This window comes from Callionymus lyra, chromosome 11 (genome assembly GCF_982586985.1).
Source record: "Callionymus lyra chromosome 11, fCalLyr1.hap1.1, whole genome shotgun sequence".
NCBI lineage: Eukaryota > Metazoa > Chordata > Actinopteri > Syngnathiformes > Callionymidae > Callionymus > Callionymus lyra.
The window spans coordinates 24,807,340-24,825,617 of record NC_141828.1 but is presented as its reverse complement, the minus strand read 5'-3'; the positions used below and the strand labels follow the sequence as shown (position 1 = coordinate 24,825,617).

Here is an 18,278-nt window from a genome sequence, read left to right as displayed (position 1 = left end):
GACTCCCTCCAATCAGAAGACGAGCCCGGGAGCTACACCAAAACAGCGGAAGGTTCAAAACGAAAATGGCGGCTGAAGATCATCCTCATAACAGTTGTTGCAAATTGGAAAGGAGGTATTTAAACATATATTATTTTGCATTAGGCAACGTTTAGAAGTTTGCTTTACCTCGTATAAAGTTTAACAGTGGACCGAATGACAGAGAGTTTGTTAGTTTTAAGCACAATGTTCGTGTTTATCAGTCATGCTACGATGTTAGCAGGGCTAACATAATAACTTTCCTTTTTTACTTTTAAGTTATAACTCTAACGTCGTTATTTTAACTACCATTGTCTGCCTCTCTTCACACAGGGTGACCAAATGCAGCGTGACCATCAGCCAAGAAGCGTCTTCCAGCCAGCCGGTTATATTTAATCCAGATTTCTTTGTAGAGAGGTTAAGACATGAACACCCACAGACCTTCACTGATCTGGTTCTTGGCAACATCACCAGAATCATTGATCTCCCAGGCGATGAGTTTTCCCAATTTGTGGGTGATTCTGATGCAAAGGTTCCTTCAGTTGGGTTCCTGCGCTCCTTTAACTTCCTGAAACGAAAAGGTTTGTTGAAGAGCTCTAAACTGCATATATTTTAGTTTTCATTTCTAAAATCCAAAGGAATGGTGCTTGACTTCTACAACCTTAGTATTAATGGATGAAATAAGAAGCAAAAGTGCTAGAGTGGAGTGCGTATGAGTGGTTTCAATTTAAGGGGTGTAGGAAAATATCCATACACTTAAATATCGCAATATATATGTTTTTTTCAAGATACCTTATCTTAATTCAACATCATTGTACTATTAAGTACTTATTGTTTTTTCTGCTTTAGAATTACATTTTATGGTTTATATTTCAATTAAGTGTGTATAGAATAAAATAATTTTATTTATTTTTTAAATTAGTACATAATACATACAAATATTCACAGCATTTCTGTGTTGCAATTAAACCTCCAGCTGCTAGATGGCAGCAGTCCTCTTATGTCCTCTGCCGCTAAAGGATAAATGTAATCCTAGAGATTACTGGGGACGAGAGGATGCAGTAGACTCCAGCAGCTTTTAAAGATGATGTTCCGACATATTTTGGTTTCAAAACTAATGAAAACAGTTACGACTTTGTCAAGAGTCACGTGGTCTGTAAATTCTACAACAACAGAGTCAAGTACTCGACAATACTACAAATATATGCTTGTTCGTACAGTATCACAAAATAGAGCAATATGTTGTATTGTTGGCTGTGTATTGTGATGCGGATCCTCTTGCCAATATGCCACATTCTTGCCAAAAAGTCAATCCATCCATCTCTCTATCTACACACTCGTTCTCAATGTGTATGTTTTCCAAGTGCTTAAATGGATTTCCTTCGACAAGTGGGTCAAAAAGTCCCAAGTCTCCCTCGACTCTTGCTTTAAGTAGCTAGAATTACCTCCTGCCCTGTACTTCCTGCTGAGGGAATATGTGCCACGAATGAATATTAGTGTAGAAGATTTCCCCTCTTTGTTTACTTTTAAAGAAAATGTATGATGTTATTGTTTGTATGTTTAAGTAATATAATTCTTAGAATATCTTTAAATATTGGAATGTTTTACAGAAAAGGGAGTGGTCTTTGGTGCACCACTAACAGAAGAAGGAATCGCACAGATATATCAACTCATTGAATACCTGAGTAAAAGTAAGTATGATCAAGTTTTAATTGCACTTGTGATGTGAATTAAGAATCCAACCAATCAGTACAATAGAACCAAACTTTTAAATCAATCAGTTGTCTTTATAGTAGTTTTTATGAATTTACTTGATTTTGAAAGCCATGTATGCTAGAATAGACCTATGCAAAGTGCGGCCTGGCCTTCATTATATCAGATGTAGATACTATTCTATTTTGTATTTCTTTCTTTTTTATTATTAGTCTCTTTATATGGCTATAGGGTTTTTGTTTAAGGACTTTAGTCTTTAATCTTTATCATTTTTTTCAGTATTAGTAAGTAAGTAAGTAATATTTATTTATATAGCGCTTTTCCAGACCAGGGTCACAAAGCGCTTTAACAATCAAAACAATACTCAAAAAAGTATATACTTTAAAGATCAAGATAATACTGAGAACAACACAGGAGTTCCAGAAAATCAAGGAAAAGCCTGAACAAATAGAAACGTCTTAAGATGTTTCTTAAAGGAGTCAGTAGACTCCATCAAGCGCAAAGAGAGAGGAAGATCGTTCCAAAGCTTAGGAGCAACAGCCTGAAAAGATTTCTCTCCTCTGGTCCTGAGCCGTGTGCGTGGAACCATCAGTAGATTCTGATCCACAGACCTCAGAGCCCGAGCTCGGGTGTAAGGCTGGATCAGATCAGTGATGTAAGGAGGAGCCTGACAATGAATATCTCTGAAAGTAAGAACCAGAATTTTAAAGTTGATCCTGAAAGAAACTGGAAGCCAGTGAAGAGTTTTAAGGATCGGAGAAATGTGAGTTCTTCTACTTGAGCGGGTTAGAATTCTTGCTGCAGAGTTCTGAATCAACTGCAGGCGAGACAGATCCTTCTTGTTAAGACATGAAAACAAACTGTTACAATAGTCCAGACGAGAAGAAACAAACGCATGGATTACAAGCTCCAGATCATGTTCCGACAACATTTTCCTAAGTTTGGAGATTTTTCTCAGTTGAAGGACACAGTTTCTGGTCAGTTTTCTGCAGTGTCGAACAAGAGACATGTCTTTATCAAATACAACACCCAGGTTTCTCAGGCTCAGTTTGACAGACTGACCTAAGTCACCCAAGTACTGACTCAACCCTGGAACCTTATCATCAGAAGCAATCACCAGTGTTTCAGTGTTGTCCACATTTAGCTGTAGAGTGTTTTCACTCAGCCATTGTTTGATTTCTAGCAAACAATTGACTAAGCTGTTCAGCCTTTGGGGCTCAGTTGGATCAAAAGAGCAGTAGAGCTGGATGTCATCAGCAAAAATGTGATAAGAAACATCTGGAAATCTCTGAATGATTTTACCGAGGGGAATCAAGTATAGCAAAAACAATAAAGGACCCAGAACAGAACCTTGAGGGACTCCACACAACAGATCTGCCGATTCAGACCTCATTAGATTGGCAGATACACTAAAACTGCGCCCAGAAAGATAAGATGAGAACCATTCTAACACAGACCCAGACAGTCCCACTTCATCTCTCAGTCTCAGCAGGATCTGGTGATCAACTGTGTCAAAGGCTGACGACAGATCCAAGAGAACCAGAACAGTGAATTTACCAGAATCAGCCGACATCATGATGTCACTGGACACTTTCAATAAAGCTGTCTCAGTAGAGTGATGTTTACGGAAGCCAGACTGAAACTTCTCATGGATGTCGCTCTGATCCAGGAACAAAGACAGCTGCTCAGACACCACCTTCTCCAAGATCTTGGACAAGAAAGGGAGCTTAGAAATAGGCCTGAAATTACTGAGGTCAGTTGGGTCTAAGCCTGGTTTTTTGAGCAGAGGCTCCACAATGGCATGCTTAAATGCATTGGGAAAAACCCCTGTGGAAAGGGAGAGGTTCACCATATTGGTAACCCAGGGGCCAATTACATCAAATACTTTGATAAAAAGCCTACAAGGAAGGACGTCATCTGAGCAAGAGGAGGGTGTCATCTTGTTCACTAGTGCCGAAATATCACCCAAAGATACAGCAGTGAAGGAGGACCAAGAGGAGGAAAGAGGCTCAGAGACCGTAGTTCCAAACAAAGGGGGAGAGATTTTCTCTTTGATCAATTTAATTTTGTCAATGAAAAATCTCAACAATGCATTGCTGTCAGCTTCACAGAAGACAGGCACGATTTGAGGAGCAGGAGACACGAGAGAATTAATCGTGTCAAAGACGGTTAAACATAGCAGAAAAACTGTCTGCAGTATCGGCTGAGATGACACGCCTCTGAGACCTAAATTTCAAAGGCTTAGGTTCAGGGATGAAGTCCAGGTTAAACAAGACAAGAGAATGATCACTCAGATGGACATCATGTACAGATACATTAGAAATGTCCAGGCCAAGAGTAAAAACTAAGTCTAAATGTGGCCTTTTTGATGAGTGGGTTCAGAAACATGTTGCCCAAAATTAAAGGCTTCTGTTAAAGTTAAAAGTTCTTTAGCAGAACAAGATGTGACGTCATCAGATTCAGAAGATTAAAGTCTCCAAGAATAAGAACAGATTCCATCTGAATAATGGAAGATAAGAAGTCACTGAAGTCTTTCAAGAACACCGCCGCAGGACCAGGTGGGCGGTAGATTGACACACAATAGAAAGGTCTTGTAGAACCAACCAAGATCATCTGAGACTCAAAAGAAGTGAATTCCTGTGTCTGAATCACTTTGCAAGAACAACTCTCCCTAAAAACAGTAGCAAGACCTCCCCCACGACCAGAGAGGCGAGGCTTCCCCAGGACAGTGCTCCCTACTGGACAGAGTTCGTTCAGATGAATAAACTCTTCCTCTCTCTGCCAAGTCTCAGAAAGACATAATAAATCCAAATTAACTCTTGTGAAAAGATCATTAAGAATAAAGGATTTATTAGTAATGGAGCGAACATTAAGAAGTACCACATTCAGCACCGATGACGTCACTGACGACGCCGCGTCACTGACAGGCGCGCAGAGCGGGATCTTTTGAAGCGAACAGCGGTCACGTGGGTACCAGCTGTCACTGAAGTCCAACTCAGTAGTAAAAGCCGAATTAAAGAGAGGAAATGAAAAAAGCTTACCACCTTTCGTTGAGGTCTGGACAGACGGCAGCGCTGATGTGTCGTCATACTCTTCAGCGAGAGGAATGTCGATCAAACATCGATGACGTCCGATGACATCAGAGTTGTTCCGAGCGATCGTGACTGCGCGTCTCATCCTGACCTGAACTCCAGACCGACTCGATCGCTTGTGGAAATCGCCCAGTACCCGAGAGATCAAACGATATTCCACAGAGTCCGAGTCGATGAGAAGCGGAGCCGGAAACGTATTCACCGGACGTTGGAAACGGTCGCGGTTATAATCCTCCATCGACTCTCTGATGTTGAAAAGAGCATCACGATCATAGATCCGAGATGCTTGAGACATATCTTTAGTGATATGAGCATAACATCCGGACAAGTAGTCGTTAAAACGACTGTTTTGGGCAATTATTGCAGGAGCTTACGTTCAAGCAGCCAATCAAAGGCTCACCGGATGCGGAAGTATTAATTCATTGGCCCAGAAAATATTTAAGAAACATAAAAATGGCAGAGAGCAAAGAGCAAAAGTGCTTTTATACGTTATTATAAAAGGGTTATATGAACAACAATAAAATGATAACGTATGCCAAAATTATGAGCTTGATTTTGTACTTTTCGCTAGTTTATTTTTGCTTCCCTCAAAACGGCAACTGTTTCAAAAGTTGCCACTGAAGTAATTAAGTAGTCCACCAATGATCTAGAAATTGATGATGTAGAAGTAGTAGAAGATTTTTTTAATCTAAAGAATCTAATGTGACTTTACATCAACTCAACTATGACATATTGCATTATGGTATTTGTGTCAACATGTGTCACCATTTTTCTCCGTTTCTATTAACTCTAAGATCTACACATGGAGGGGTTGTTTCGTGTGCCTGGAAACATCATCAGACAAACGGCTCTTCGGGAGATGCTGAACGCTGGAGCAGACATCGACCTCGAAGCAGGCGACTTCCACCCGAACGATGCTGCCACGTTACTCAAAGCTTTCCTGGGAGAACTTCCTGAGCCCCTTCTCACACATAAGCACTATCACGTTCACCTGAAGATTACAGGTGTGGCTCGACTCGTACTGCCATACAACTTCATTGTTACATTTCTAAACTCATGATAATCATCACATTTGGGATCATTTTTTAGATCTGACTCGGTTTGACGAAAAAGGGGAAAAGACAAAAGTGCCGGACAAGGAGCGTCAAGTTGAGGCGTTCCAGCTGCTCTTCATGTTGCTTCCTCCGGCCAACCGCAGTCTTTTGAAGCTTCTCATGGATCTGCTTTATCACACTGCTCGCAACCAACACGTCAACAAGATGTCGGCCATCAATCTGGCCACCATGTTTGCTCCACACATCATCTGGCCCAAGAATGTAAGGAAGAATAGAATCTTGTCTGATCTTGACGGGTGCTGATTCAAAAATGAGATAATTGAACTATGAGAAGTAGCAAAGATATTTTCAATGATAGTGTCTGATCAGAAGTTTATACCTTTGGTATTGTTAAGCCAAAATAATTGTAGTAACATCATGACTCTGAGGAGCGATAGTGCAAAGAAAAGACTTGCAAAGAAGAATATTAATGTGTGAGAAATACACCAGAGATGAGATGAGCAAATAATAAACTACAACCAGGAAGAAGTTTCTATACACATTGGTCGACAGGAAGTACTTTAACTATTCATCAGTTCTTAAGTCAGGACATCTTCCAAAGCTGTTACAGACTTTCCTGCACTGACACATGGGTTTCTCAGTCTCTGGTTCACTAAGATCAAATACAATGTCAACTGTTTGATTGTTGCCGACTTATTTATAAAGACAAATCTATCTTAAGGGTATTTCATTCATAATTGTTTCAAAATATCATCATATATCCGGACCAGAACATTACAATTCAAAATCCTGTTCTGCCTAATCTTGCCTAATATTAGATTGAATGTATTTAATTTGATGTAATGTTATGTTCTTCTTTTCTGTTATTTACATGTTTAATTTATTTTGGCAATTAATGTGTTTTGCTTCTTTATTCAAAGGTGATGGCAAGTGATCTGCAGGGAGACATTGAGAAGTTGAACAATGGCATCGCTTTTCTTATCCGGCACTCTCAAAAACTCTTCAAGGTCAGGACGATTTCCATTTATAATTTCTCATAATATTCTATACAAAACTGCTTTTCTATATTTGTACGATTCAAAACTTGTGTTCTACCTCATTAAGGCTCCTGTCTATATAAAGGAATATTCCCACTTGTTCTTCGCTGGATCCAAAACTCCTCAAGCAAAGGTAAATCTTTCTTTAACTTGCTTTAATGGATGTTTTGAAGTTGATTCTCGATAAATGTTCTTCTTCTAACATTGTTTGTGTTGACATGCATGTATCATATTTTACAAGTTAATATTCTCCGGTTGTTCCATCTTTGTTTGGCTATATTATTTTCAAATGAGCATTCAAGTCCTTCATTATAAATGTTCTAAACCTTGTTAAAAAATGTAATGATTAAAAAAACACTCTGCATACAATCATGGAAAAAATGGTATACGCCAGTGTGAGGGAACCTTTTTTTTTATGTTTTTGCAAGTCATGAAATAAGCTCCTTAGCAGAGATGCGTCTCATTACATTTTTAGTTCTATATGTCTGTTAAAAGCAGGAGCCAAATGTGTTGTAAATGTTTATTGACGATATCAACTGTAAAGGTTTTGCTGACATATTTTATATTGTGACCAAACACAATTTCAGTAAATGTTTTTTTGTTTGTTTTTTTCAGGATGACTTGACGTTGTGCTCCAGAACCAAAGATGAATCCTTGCATATGCAGAAAGCGAGTTCCTCCAGTTTAAAAAAGGAAGAAACTGAAGCTGAGAATTACACTCAGTCTGCTCTGCGGGAGTTGTACCAGCAGGTGAACAACATGCCTCAATCTGCCAAAAAGAAGAAACTCATCCGACAGGTTAGTAGTTAAAGTTTCATTAAAGGTAGATTCATGTTCTCTGTAACCATCTTTATTGTGTTAGTTTGAAAAACATCCTTTGTCGTCACCGACCATCGAGTCTCCGAGCCCGTTCAACAGGAAACACTGGCGCTCACGTTCCCTCGGGGGGATGATAAAGGTCAGTCTCCTCCAACTCTACCAACCTTCTTTGAGTCATTTCAAATGTCAGTCCCTTTCATCCGAAGTCTGTTGATTTTTTGATCAACTTAAAGTTCTCATTGTCTTTCAAACAGAGAAAAGTGTTGGGAAGTCAATCATCTGTTGAAAAAGAAAATGGAAGACCTTGCAGTCCAGTATCCACCTGTTCAGTTGAAGGACTGGGGAGAGAGAAGACTTGCGGCGGTGCGCGGGTGAGTGTTTCTCTACTGATATCATCACAATTCATTTAATTTACTTGTCAATATTGGCCATTACTTTACAGACGTATCATATGGCCAACATGCTTTTTCCTGCTCTGTTAATCGAGCCTGTGTCAGGTTTGATGCACATCACTTTCTTTGATCACAGCTGGGAACAAAGGCAACCTTACATTTTAATAATAATAATAATAATAATAATTATAATCCGCTCACAACTAGTCTAACCACATTCACAATAGATCTCAAGCAAGGACTTCTAATTCATCTGTTGAAGTCTAAGGAGTATGATGGAGCAGCTCTGACCGCTGAAATATGTCTTGCATGTATAAATCAATGCCCTCCAATTACAGCATTCAAACTGCTTGCTGGTTCATACTATTTTCAATTTGATAATATTCTTACATGACATCATAAAAGGTCAATTTATGAACTCATCAGTATGTGTCTGTTTGTACACAACCTTTCATTTAAATATTTATCATTAATACTTTTCTGGAGATAAAATTTTGTTTACCATACCTACACCCACTCTGCTGCGATTGGTCACGATTTGTCAAGACATGTCATCAATCCCCATTATTACGTCATAATGGACTCTGCTCTCGTAACCTCTTGTTTGCTGAGATTTCAGAAGAAGAACTTTATAAAGTAATAATTAGGTTGAAAGCTGTTGAAAATGTTTGATCATAATGCAAAATGATAGGATTGTACTTGAGTGATGTAAATGAAACACAAATCTGTTTGACTAAAAGTCTACTTGTTTACAAAATAACAATTGCAAAATAAAGTATTTCCATCTCATTTTCAGCACAGCTCAGTTCACTGTCATCTATAAGAAAAACATTTGCCGTTTATCACAAACATACTCGTCTGCATTTTGTCTCCATGAAGCATTCATCACTGATGATGATGATGATGATGATGTCTGATGAATGAAACATTTCTTACCTCTTCTCTCTTTCTCCCTCAGGAATAACCGAGAAAACAGCATCGCTTGTCACACCTGCATTCATTGAAGTTTTTTTTAGTTTTTATTTTTAGGATTAACTTTAGAATGTTACCTACATTTATTTGTGAATACCTTATTTTGGTTATCCTCTCAAGATAATCCAGCAACAAGCTGTATCGTCAACTAAACCACTTTTTATTTAAAAACACTTATTTATTTTTAGAGCCACCGTTGAATCCAATGATTTCAAACATCCTAGTTTCTTAGTTGAGTTTATTTAAAGCCAAAAACAATGTGCCTTAAAACCCATGCATGGTTACTTTACCATTTAGATATGCCTTAAATTAGAAAAAGGAATATGTCTGTATATGATTTTTTTTTGTTTGTTTTTGCAATAGATCTCAAAGCCTGATTGACAAGATGAAAAGAGAACATTTGTGTTTTGCAAAAAGTTTGGACCATCTCAAGTGCATTCAATGACTGTGACTTTTTATACTACTGCCATTTTTTTCTTCAGGCTAATTTTATGCAATTGATGTTTTGTTTTTTGAGTGAAAACTTTTAGAGTTGTCTTGTTGTTTAACATATTTGCCCTTAAGGATAATTCTGGAACTGTCTTTTGTATTACTTGTTGCTTGTAGTGTTTCTAGGTCAAGTTCTTCCAGTTTTGAATATAACGAATATGTGAAACTATTTCTTAGTTCCTGTGATTCCACTCGTCTCACAATAAACCACTTCAAGCATCATTCCGTGTATTTCTTTTGTTTAAATAATGTGAAAGAAATAATAGTTCGATGGAAGCGAGGTGCAGTTTCACAAACGGCCACGTGTCGCTGCTGTGTTGCAACTAATCGAGAGGAGCCTCTTAAGGCGGGATCCGGTAAAATGTTCTTCTGTGTTCAAGGTTCAATTGTCTCGTCAACATCCATGAATTAAACGGGAGGCACTGATGATGTTAAACAATATTTATTAGTAAACTACACTGGAATTTATCAGCTTGTTTTAACTCTGATGCTATATGAGTATGATTTATTATAATTTAATATTCATTGCTTAAAATGAACAAGGGATTTACCTAAAGAAGAGAAAGTAAAATTGCAAAAACTAGTTTGATGATTAAACACTTAAGTAATTGTTAAAAATAATTTTAGACAGTAACTCCAAAATGAAACCAGAATATAAAGTGTAGGAAAAACTACCTTTTTTTTACCTATGTTACACAGTGATAGAAGAAGTGGATCAATAATCAACTTTTCTCCAGAAGAACCTGGTTCTCAATACCAGTTCCACACAGGTGATCATCATCTGTCTCTTATGTCCATTCTGAGCCCTATTTAACCCACTTTCTTCCTCCTCTCCAGAAAATCTGAAGCTCCTGCGGGACTCTCTCATTCCAATCTTCATGGGTCTCAGGTGCGAGTCCAACAGAGCTGCAGTCCTGTGGAACCACGTCCATCTGGAGGTGGCTCCAAGTCTCTTTACTTTGGCATCTTAGTTGACATTTTCATCAAATGTGTCTGTGGGATGAGTCGGTGGCTCGTAGTAGGAATGTTCTCTTGATAAGGAATGCTCCAGTGTGTCATTATGGCGTCTGTGTCGACGCTTGTTAGGCATTGTAAGTATATGTTGTAAACATTTCTGAGAGCTCCTCGGCTCTGTAAATATACAACAGAAGACGTCGAGCCAAAGATGGGAATAGTATTGTTTTACAGCCAAAACTCCAGAGGGGTTTTTATTTAGAATTCCTTCTCCGGATTACGCAGGATGACTGTAAGACGAGTCAGGCAAACTGTAATCAACTGCACATTACCAACGACGTTGCACATAAAACCCTCCAGCGTATATGGACTTGAGCTCTTTGTCTCAGACGGCACAACACAATAACCAATAACTTGATTGATCAATACTTAAGAGCTTTAATGCTCTTATATCCTAGTTAAGGATCCACTTTTGATCATACATTTTTCGATTTCCATTTGCATACATGTCAAACTTAAGGCCCGCGGGCCGAATTTGGGATGCCTGGTCATTTTATGTGGCCAGCCAGATGATTGACTCTTGTAGTAGATTGATGCTCGCGGTGATATGTTGATCAATAGAGATGATCAGGAATGTAGATTATAAATAATGTGTGATTGAGTTTGACACCCCTGTCTTAAATCATTTAAATAAGTTGGACGTATTAGTTTTTTAAAGATACAAATTATAAAATATTTGCTAATAGTTACAGTTAGTTCTTACTACACCACTTAAAATAATCCACTAATATAATATAAACCTGCTATCTTATTTTCATCACTTGTATTTAAATAATACAAAACAAAACAACAAAATTAATCCCAAGAAAGAAATTGCATGCACACTTCTATTGTACGCAAACCGACTAAAACAACAACGTAAAAAGTCTAAAAATATTGAGATTAAAATGATATAAGTTAAAATGAAATGGATCATTTGATGCACTTTATGGCATCATTAGGGCTTGACGTCACTTCCTACATTTATATGCTATATATATATATATATATATATATATGTGTGTGTGTGTGTAAAAACTGTATGATTAACAATCTAGCTGTTTGAGCAATCATTGCCGTGTGTGTTGTTACTTTGTGGAGACACTTTTGTCTAAAATATTAGTAAGTAGTATTCTAACAATGCTATAGAAGAAATATGTTGGTTGCGTATAGTGACGTAAAGATATATTTGATAGATTGAGTCTCTGAAAATGATCCTTACGTCCTAAAGAACAGATTGTTCTTAAAGACAAAAGGAGGCTTTTGAGAGTGGGTAAACTCAATCTCACGGTTTCTTATTAATGAAAGATCTTCTTAAGCTAAGAGAGACTGGGAAACAGATCCTTCTTTCACAGCGTTCTTAAGAGCATCCCAAAGAAGATCGTAGCATGTAAGAGCTTCTCAACAAATCTGCAAAACCCGGCCATCCGACTCATACGTTTGGTGAATACACATTAATTATTTACCCTATGACTTTGATTCCACAATCGTGTGAGTTTGACCCCTGCATTCTTTCATCTCAAACCTATTGCATAGTTTTATGCTTTGAAACCTCGGAGACAAAGATTTTCATAAGTTGCTTATCAATGCTCCTCAAGGTTAAATCCTCAATCGCTCACTTGCGTTATGTGTCATCTGGTAGAAAAACTGAGCTCATCGACTCTCGGAGTCGAGATCCGATGAATTGCAAATCCCAGATCGGGAAAAGTTTCCTTTAGACTGCAATTACATTGTCAACAGTGTTCACAGCACATCCGCTCCTTTAACTAATGTCAACCGTCCTGGAGTTGTATTTATTAGGCTTTAAAGTGAATACCGTTGCACAGATGCTGCTTATTATTCAATTTTCCCCTCTCAACAGCAGCGCTTATGTCATCAGTCTTTGAGTCTACTAGGAAATGCATGGTTGCGGCTTCATCGGAGGTGCCAGCTTCTCCCATTAATCGCAATAGCAGAGGCGTAATGGTCATGTGTGTAACTATCATTGGAATCAATCTGAGAAAACATGGTTGCTATGATTCAGGTGACACTTCTGTGATCTGCATGTTAAGACTCTCCCCTCTTTTTTTTTGTTGATGCCTCATCCGATCCTCTTTTCTCGCGTGTAGGCATTAACACACGGACCGTCCCCTCGCAGCCTCGGGCAGGGGTTATGCAGTGTCACACATTGTGGGTCTCTCCTTCACAGGGGGGGTCGGCCTGGAGGCTACCTGAGAGGGGGGGTTGTAAATAGAGTGAATGTGGACGGAGGAGAGAAGAGGGAGAATGAGTGAATGAAAGTAAGTTCAGGCAGGGTTCTGAGGGGTCTGTTCTATGAGGAGGGAGAGGAGGGGTAGGGGTGGAGTCGGGGGCGCTCTGCTATTTGTAGATCCTTGTGATGGATGACTGGTGTGTGTGTTTGTGTGTAAGAGAGATTTTTAGTGTGTGTCTAAGAGAGAGAGGGAGAGAGAGAGCGAGAGAGAGAGAGAGAGAGAGGTGGGTTTTTCTGCTCTTTCTGCGTTCCCTCTCTCAGAGCTGAGTGGGACTGAGAGGAGGACAGAGACCCAGACGTGTGCGGACCAGAGTCCACAAAGAGTTTCTCAAGAACAGAAACACATTTCTCTTCATCTGTCTTGGATTTCAAAACTTGACAAGAGAAAGAAAAAAAAGGATTTGACTCGTCTCACAGCTCTGGATCATTTTTTTTATTTCTAGATTTTTAAAGTAATAATCCAGAGGACTACCACAAGGGCTTTGAAATTTGTCCGGGGAATTCTGCTTCTGGAGGATCTTTTCGGTCAAAATGCCAGTCGAAAAGAACAGTTTTGGGTCTGGCCTGAGCATCCTTGCCAGGCAGCCGGTCTGTGTGGTACTGCTGGCTGCCTTGCTCATGGGCAGCGCCAGTGCATGCCCGGCACTGTGTACTTGCAGTGGCACCACAGTGGACTGCCATGGACTGGGTCTGAAAATCATGCCAAGGAATATCCCCCGCAACACCGAGAGGCTGTGAGTAGCATCTCTTTTTGTGTGTCTGAGATGCAGGTGACAGAGAAACTCCCCCAGTGTTTGGATCTGTTTTAATTGTGATTCCGCAGTGCTGCACATGACAGAACAATAGGCTGGTTCCACGCATGTGTGTCCATCAGTGTTTCTCTCAGGTATAAATAGAAGATTAGAGCCAGCAGATGTGTGCTGCCGTCGACACGTGTCTGTACTTAAGCGCTTGTTAAAACTCACCTCCCTGCTGCCACTTCGATTCTAAAACGTTTATTTTTTTGTTATATAATTCAGCAAATGCATGTTTTCCCTTCCCTTGCTGCAACTCCTCAAATTGTTCACTCGTGGAGAAAAGCAAGTGAGCAGCTGAAGTGAAACTTCAACTATCATGTAACTGTCTTGTAAAAACTGACAGAGGAAGCCGCCGGCTGCAGTGGAATCTCTCTTCTTACATTGAAATATTCATCGTGAAATCAGGAGTGAGGAGTGCAAAAGGAAATAGATTGTTCTATTTCAGCTTCCAGAATATCACTTGTAAATAAAAGATGGGAACTTGGTGGAAGAAGAGGGAGAGAGAGATTGTCAGGGCACAGAAGACTTTTACTTTTTCTGTGTTTAATTTCTATAAGCACCTTCACTGGCCTCAACCAATATTTCATGTTTTTCATCAAAATAAAAGTTGGAAATAGAAGCAGGGAGGCTCATTTTGTGGTTTCCTTTTACATGAATGACCATTTAAAGTAGAAATATTCCCCCAGACCAGCCCCCCAACGTTTATGTATTCAAAGTTCTGTGCATTGATGGATCATGTGAAGTGAACTGGACTGTATCGTCTGCATATACGACAATAAAAAAGCTTTGAGGATTTATTAGCAACATTGTAGGAGTTATGTGGCCTGTAAGTGCTTTAAATATGTGTTCAGTACTAGTTTACGGGAACTTACACATATGTTTGTATCCTGACCAGTCAAAAAGCTGCTTTCAGACACTGGGACGGGAAAATACAATTAAATAAGTTGCTTATTCGATTGAGCCCAAGACTTGATTTATTAAAGGGAAAATTAGCATCTGTTATTTTTTAACTCCTATTCATTGTTAAATCTTTTTCTCACATATATTAATACTTGGACTTGTACTCTTTTTGAAAGGGAGTTTGACACAATCAAGAGTTTGGAGTTTGCAACTTTGCAGTGTCAAGTTCCAGGGGCCAAATCCAGCCCGCCAAGTCATTTTATGTCTGGATGGTTTTCTTAAAAACTACTAATAAGATGGACACAGTCAGACTGCATGGTTTTCTAGATTAATGATCTTTTTGATACGGTGACCTATAATGTTGTGTTTAAGAAAAGATCAACAATTGTACAGCGACTTTAAAAAGGTGTAAAACTGAAGGACTTTGACGGTAGTGTTTGGTGAAAACGTTTAAACAGAGATTATTAAGATGGCTTGAACCTGCAAGAAAAAAAAAGACAATTTTCAGATGCATACTTGCTGTTAAGGACAGTTTGTGAATATACATTTTGGTTTGGTATTATGTGTCCGTTTTTTCATACAAGTTTCTTACTTCAAAGTAAAACTTTCGATATAAGTGAAAAATCTTACATTTTAATGTTGAGTTTCAAAGTAAAGAGTCAACGATAAGATTGTTCAGATTATTGTGTTTCTCTTTGTGTAGACTGTGTGTTATTGCGTGCATGTTTGAGTTGCTAAACCCCAGAGTGATGGGGGGTGGTCTCTGGTTATGGGGGTGGTTTTTATTTGCAGGGTGTCGCAGCAGACAGCAGAATCCCATTTGCACTTGTCAGTGTGGGTTTGGATCAGGTTGACCTCTGCACCGCCGCTCAGACCACAGACGATAATGAGAACGAAAAGCTACATGTGTAGCTCACACCCTCGCATCCTCCTCCCCGATTCATCTTTTCTTATCTCGGCTGCATCCCGAAACCCCAAATCCGTCTAGGAGCGGGTTAGCTATGAAGGCCGGGGTGTAGATGGTTGGAGTCTCATCTGTGAAGGAGTTAATTTGGGAGAGAGGGGGTGGAGCCGCGAGTCGGCGTGTGCCTTCATCTAATTACCTAATGCAAGTATTGATGTCTCGCTCCCCGGCAGGTGAACATCCCACCATGATTTGTGCGTCGCTCCACGTGGGGCGACGAACGCGTCCACCAGGTTTGATGTATTCACAGACGAGCCGTTGTTTGGCACCAGTGGCACCAGTGCGGGCGTAGAAACCATCGGATCCATCATTTAGCCTGACAAGAACAACGGCCGCCGACACGGCTTGTGTGACAGTGGGAAGAGCAAGACGTGAAAGACAAAGAGAAGGGAGTGAGGTTCAGAATCGGGGGAGTGAATGAGTACAAAGGGGGGATAATTCAGGAGGTGGCTGGCACCGTGACTGAGGTCGTAATTGCTAATGAATAGTTTACCAGAGGGAGCAGGGGAGAGTTGAGCAACTTGGCTGCCGAAGAGATGAACAATACGATAAGATCCAGAAACCAGAGGAGGGATAATGCCCCGGATGAATGGAATGAAGATCATTTAGAGAATGTTTATGCTCTGTGGAGGGAAATTACAGGACAGGGATTCAGTCGACTGCCTGCAGCTCACAGCTGTGTTCTCTGAGGAGCGGCTGGATTTCTGGGTTTCAAACAATACGTATCAGCACGAGCTGGACGTCACAACTTTTGATTGTTGGTTTCTCATCTTCATTCTCGTGTGGAATAAATCGGGCCAGAGATCCACAGACATGTGACAACCCTGCGTGAACACGGCCGCTCTGCATGTCTGTCCAAGTGTGGCTGCTTCTTAGCAGAGCGAGGAAATTCAATTTGTTCAACCCACCGAGATCACCTTTCAACTCTCACAAGTCCATCTTCGCTTTCAAAGCTCACGGCTGTAACACATTCACACTCTCTGAGTGTGTGTGTGTGTGTCTTTGTCTCTGTCTGTTCTGATGTGTGTGTTTAACTGAGTATGTTTTTTGTGTGTGTGTGCCAATGTGAGTCGGTATGTGTCTGTGGGTACGGGCCTGTGTGAGTGTGTTTCTGTGTGTGTCTGTTTTTGTGTGTGGGTGGGTTAGTGCATCTTTGTGTGTATTAGTGTGTTTTGATGTGTGCGTCTGTGTTTTTTTTGTGTGTGTGTAGTCTTAGCCTGAGTGATTGGGTGTGTGTTTGTGTTTGTCTGTGATTCATTCTCCTTGTTTCATGTTTGTTGGTAATAAATACTCAATACACAAGTGTGAGTTAAGTGGAAGATAATCATTTTATTTTTAAGGTACATTTGAAATGTGCTTCTGGCTTTTTTTGTTACCAGAGTTGATTTAAAAAATATATATAGTATATATATTAATTTGAAAATAGTGGAAAGTTGAAGGCTTTTATAAGTTGAAAAAAAGGCTTAATTTTTGCAATAAAAATGTCCCTTTTTCAAGCTGGAATGTGGCGTCAGACTCCGTATCCCAACAATATTCATGACTCAGTCGAAACTGCTTTCACGAGACCTAAACCCAACAAAAACTTCAAGGCTGTGGGAAAATGTCTATCTTGGTTTGTTTGAGTTGTATAGGCATAAGATCTGCTCGTGTTGAACTTTCCTATCAGTCATTTTGCTCCTGAGACCTGACTGGGCAGAATCACATCTGCAGAAACAGCCTTGAAGGCGGGAAAACATTTAGAGACACCGTCTGCTGCGCTCTTGGCACAGAAGCGTAAAACATGCAGTTAAAGGCTAAAGCCGCATATCAATAAAAAAAAGTGCTTGTTTTGTTCACGTTGAGCAGAAATCGAACTCTGAGCGTTGATGGAAATATTTCTGTTGAGTTTGGGTTGTTTAGGTTAAAACTTTCTGTTGTGATGAAGGTCGTCCGTCACTCTCTCTCTATATACTCGCTGACATCTCCTGGACTGAGATTCCACTCTTCACGGCTCCATGGCTACACTCAAAAGCTGCCATATAGCTCCATGCCGTCGCTCTCGAGCAGCTAACTGCACCGTCAGTCTGTCTCACAGTCGCCTCTTCTTCCATCTCTATCGCGTGTTTCACGGCCATATGTTAAGTCTGGCAGCTACTACTAGACACCACTCGTGTCTTCTCTCTAAAAGCTTCTGTGAAGGAAGAACGTCCAGTCTGTCGATATTTAAAGACTCTTCCTGCTTTCTATCAGACTCTAGCGTTTTATTCTTTTTTTTGTTCGTTTATTTGTGTGTGTTTGGACAACATATGGCCACAGACCTGCCATTCGTCTCTCCTGCCAAGACAAACCTGTTCAGACAAATGGTCCTGTGGCGCTCACAGCAGTCGGAGCAGGTTTCACACCTGAATTCCTCGTCTATCAACATATTTTTTTGTTATATTGATACTTCAACTTACTGATGAGATGCCATCTTTATTGAGTCCAAATTGGAGTTATGATAGACGTCTTATACATACATCAAATATTCATTATTTTGAAGATGCATGTGTTTCATTGGTTTAAAAAATTGTTAAGATAATCACCAGTGCCATTTAAAAATATAACATAAATGTAAATAATAATAAAACATTTTATTTGTATTACCCTGACTTTTAAAAGTCGCTATTTTTGAATGAATTAACTTTTCTTGTTGTGTCAAAGTCAGAGCCCTGGTAATATCATCCCACCAAATAATTTGTATGTTGCTCAACAAAATGTTGCTATGGTTACCTTAAAGATGCCAGTGTTTAAGATGAGGAACATCAATC

The 18,278-nt window shown here is 39.6% G+C and overlaps 2 protein-coding genes across 8 annotated transcripts in view; both read left to right on the top strand.

The window, feature by feature from the left end:
- Window positions 1–32: 32 nt before the first annotated feature.
- On the top strand, window positions 33–9,753 carry LOC148069705 (rho GTPase-activating protein 19-like). The gene is made up of 11 exons (XM_087802462.1): window positions 33–115; window positions 352–599; window positions 1,629–1,709; window positions 5,618–5,827; window positions 5,913–6,139; window positions 6,799–6,885; window positions 6,983–7,048; window positions 7,531–7,713; window positions 7,778–7,873; window positions 7,989–8,105; window positions 9,085–9,753. The coding sequence occupies exons 1-11, from the start codon at window positions 66–68 to the stop codon at window positions 9,088–9,090; spliced, it is 1,371 nt and encodes a 456-aa protein (XP_087658588.1). The 5' UTR covers window positions 33–65; the 3' UTR covers window positions 9,091–9,753.
- Window positions 9,754–13,099: 3,346 nt separating this feature from the next.
- slit1a (slit homolog 1a (Drosophila)) overlaps window positions 13,100–18,278 on the top strand; it is a 93,357-nt gene continuing 88,178 nt past the window's right edge. For all 7 annotated transcript variants that reach the window (XM_087801969.1, XM_087801967.1, XM_087801963.1 and 4 more), the window contains exon 1: window positions 13,100–13,565. In XM_087801969.1, the coding sequence (XP_087658095.1) occupies window positions 13,363–13,565 (203 nt within the window). In that variant the 5' untranslated portion in view covers window positions 13,100–13,362. The remainder of the gene's footprint in view (window positions 13,566–18,278) is intronic.

Bases quoted from the DNA above. Each gene is read 5' to 3' on its own strand.
- LOC148069705 (XM_087802462.1), top strand. From the start codon at position 66: ATGGCGGCTGAAGATCATCCTCATAACAGTTGTTGCAAATTGGAAAGG. The intron at 7,049-7,530 runs GTAAATCTTTCT...TGTTTTTTTCAG, and splicing joins CCAAAACTCCTCAAGCAAAG to GATGACTTGACGTTGTGCTC. The intron at 7,874-7,988 runs GTCAGTCTCCTC...TCTTTCAAACAG, and splicing joins CCCTCGGGGGGATGATAAAG to AGAAAAGTGTTGGGAAGTCA.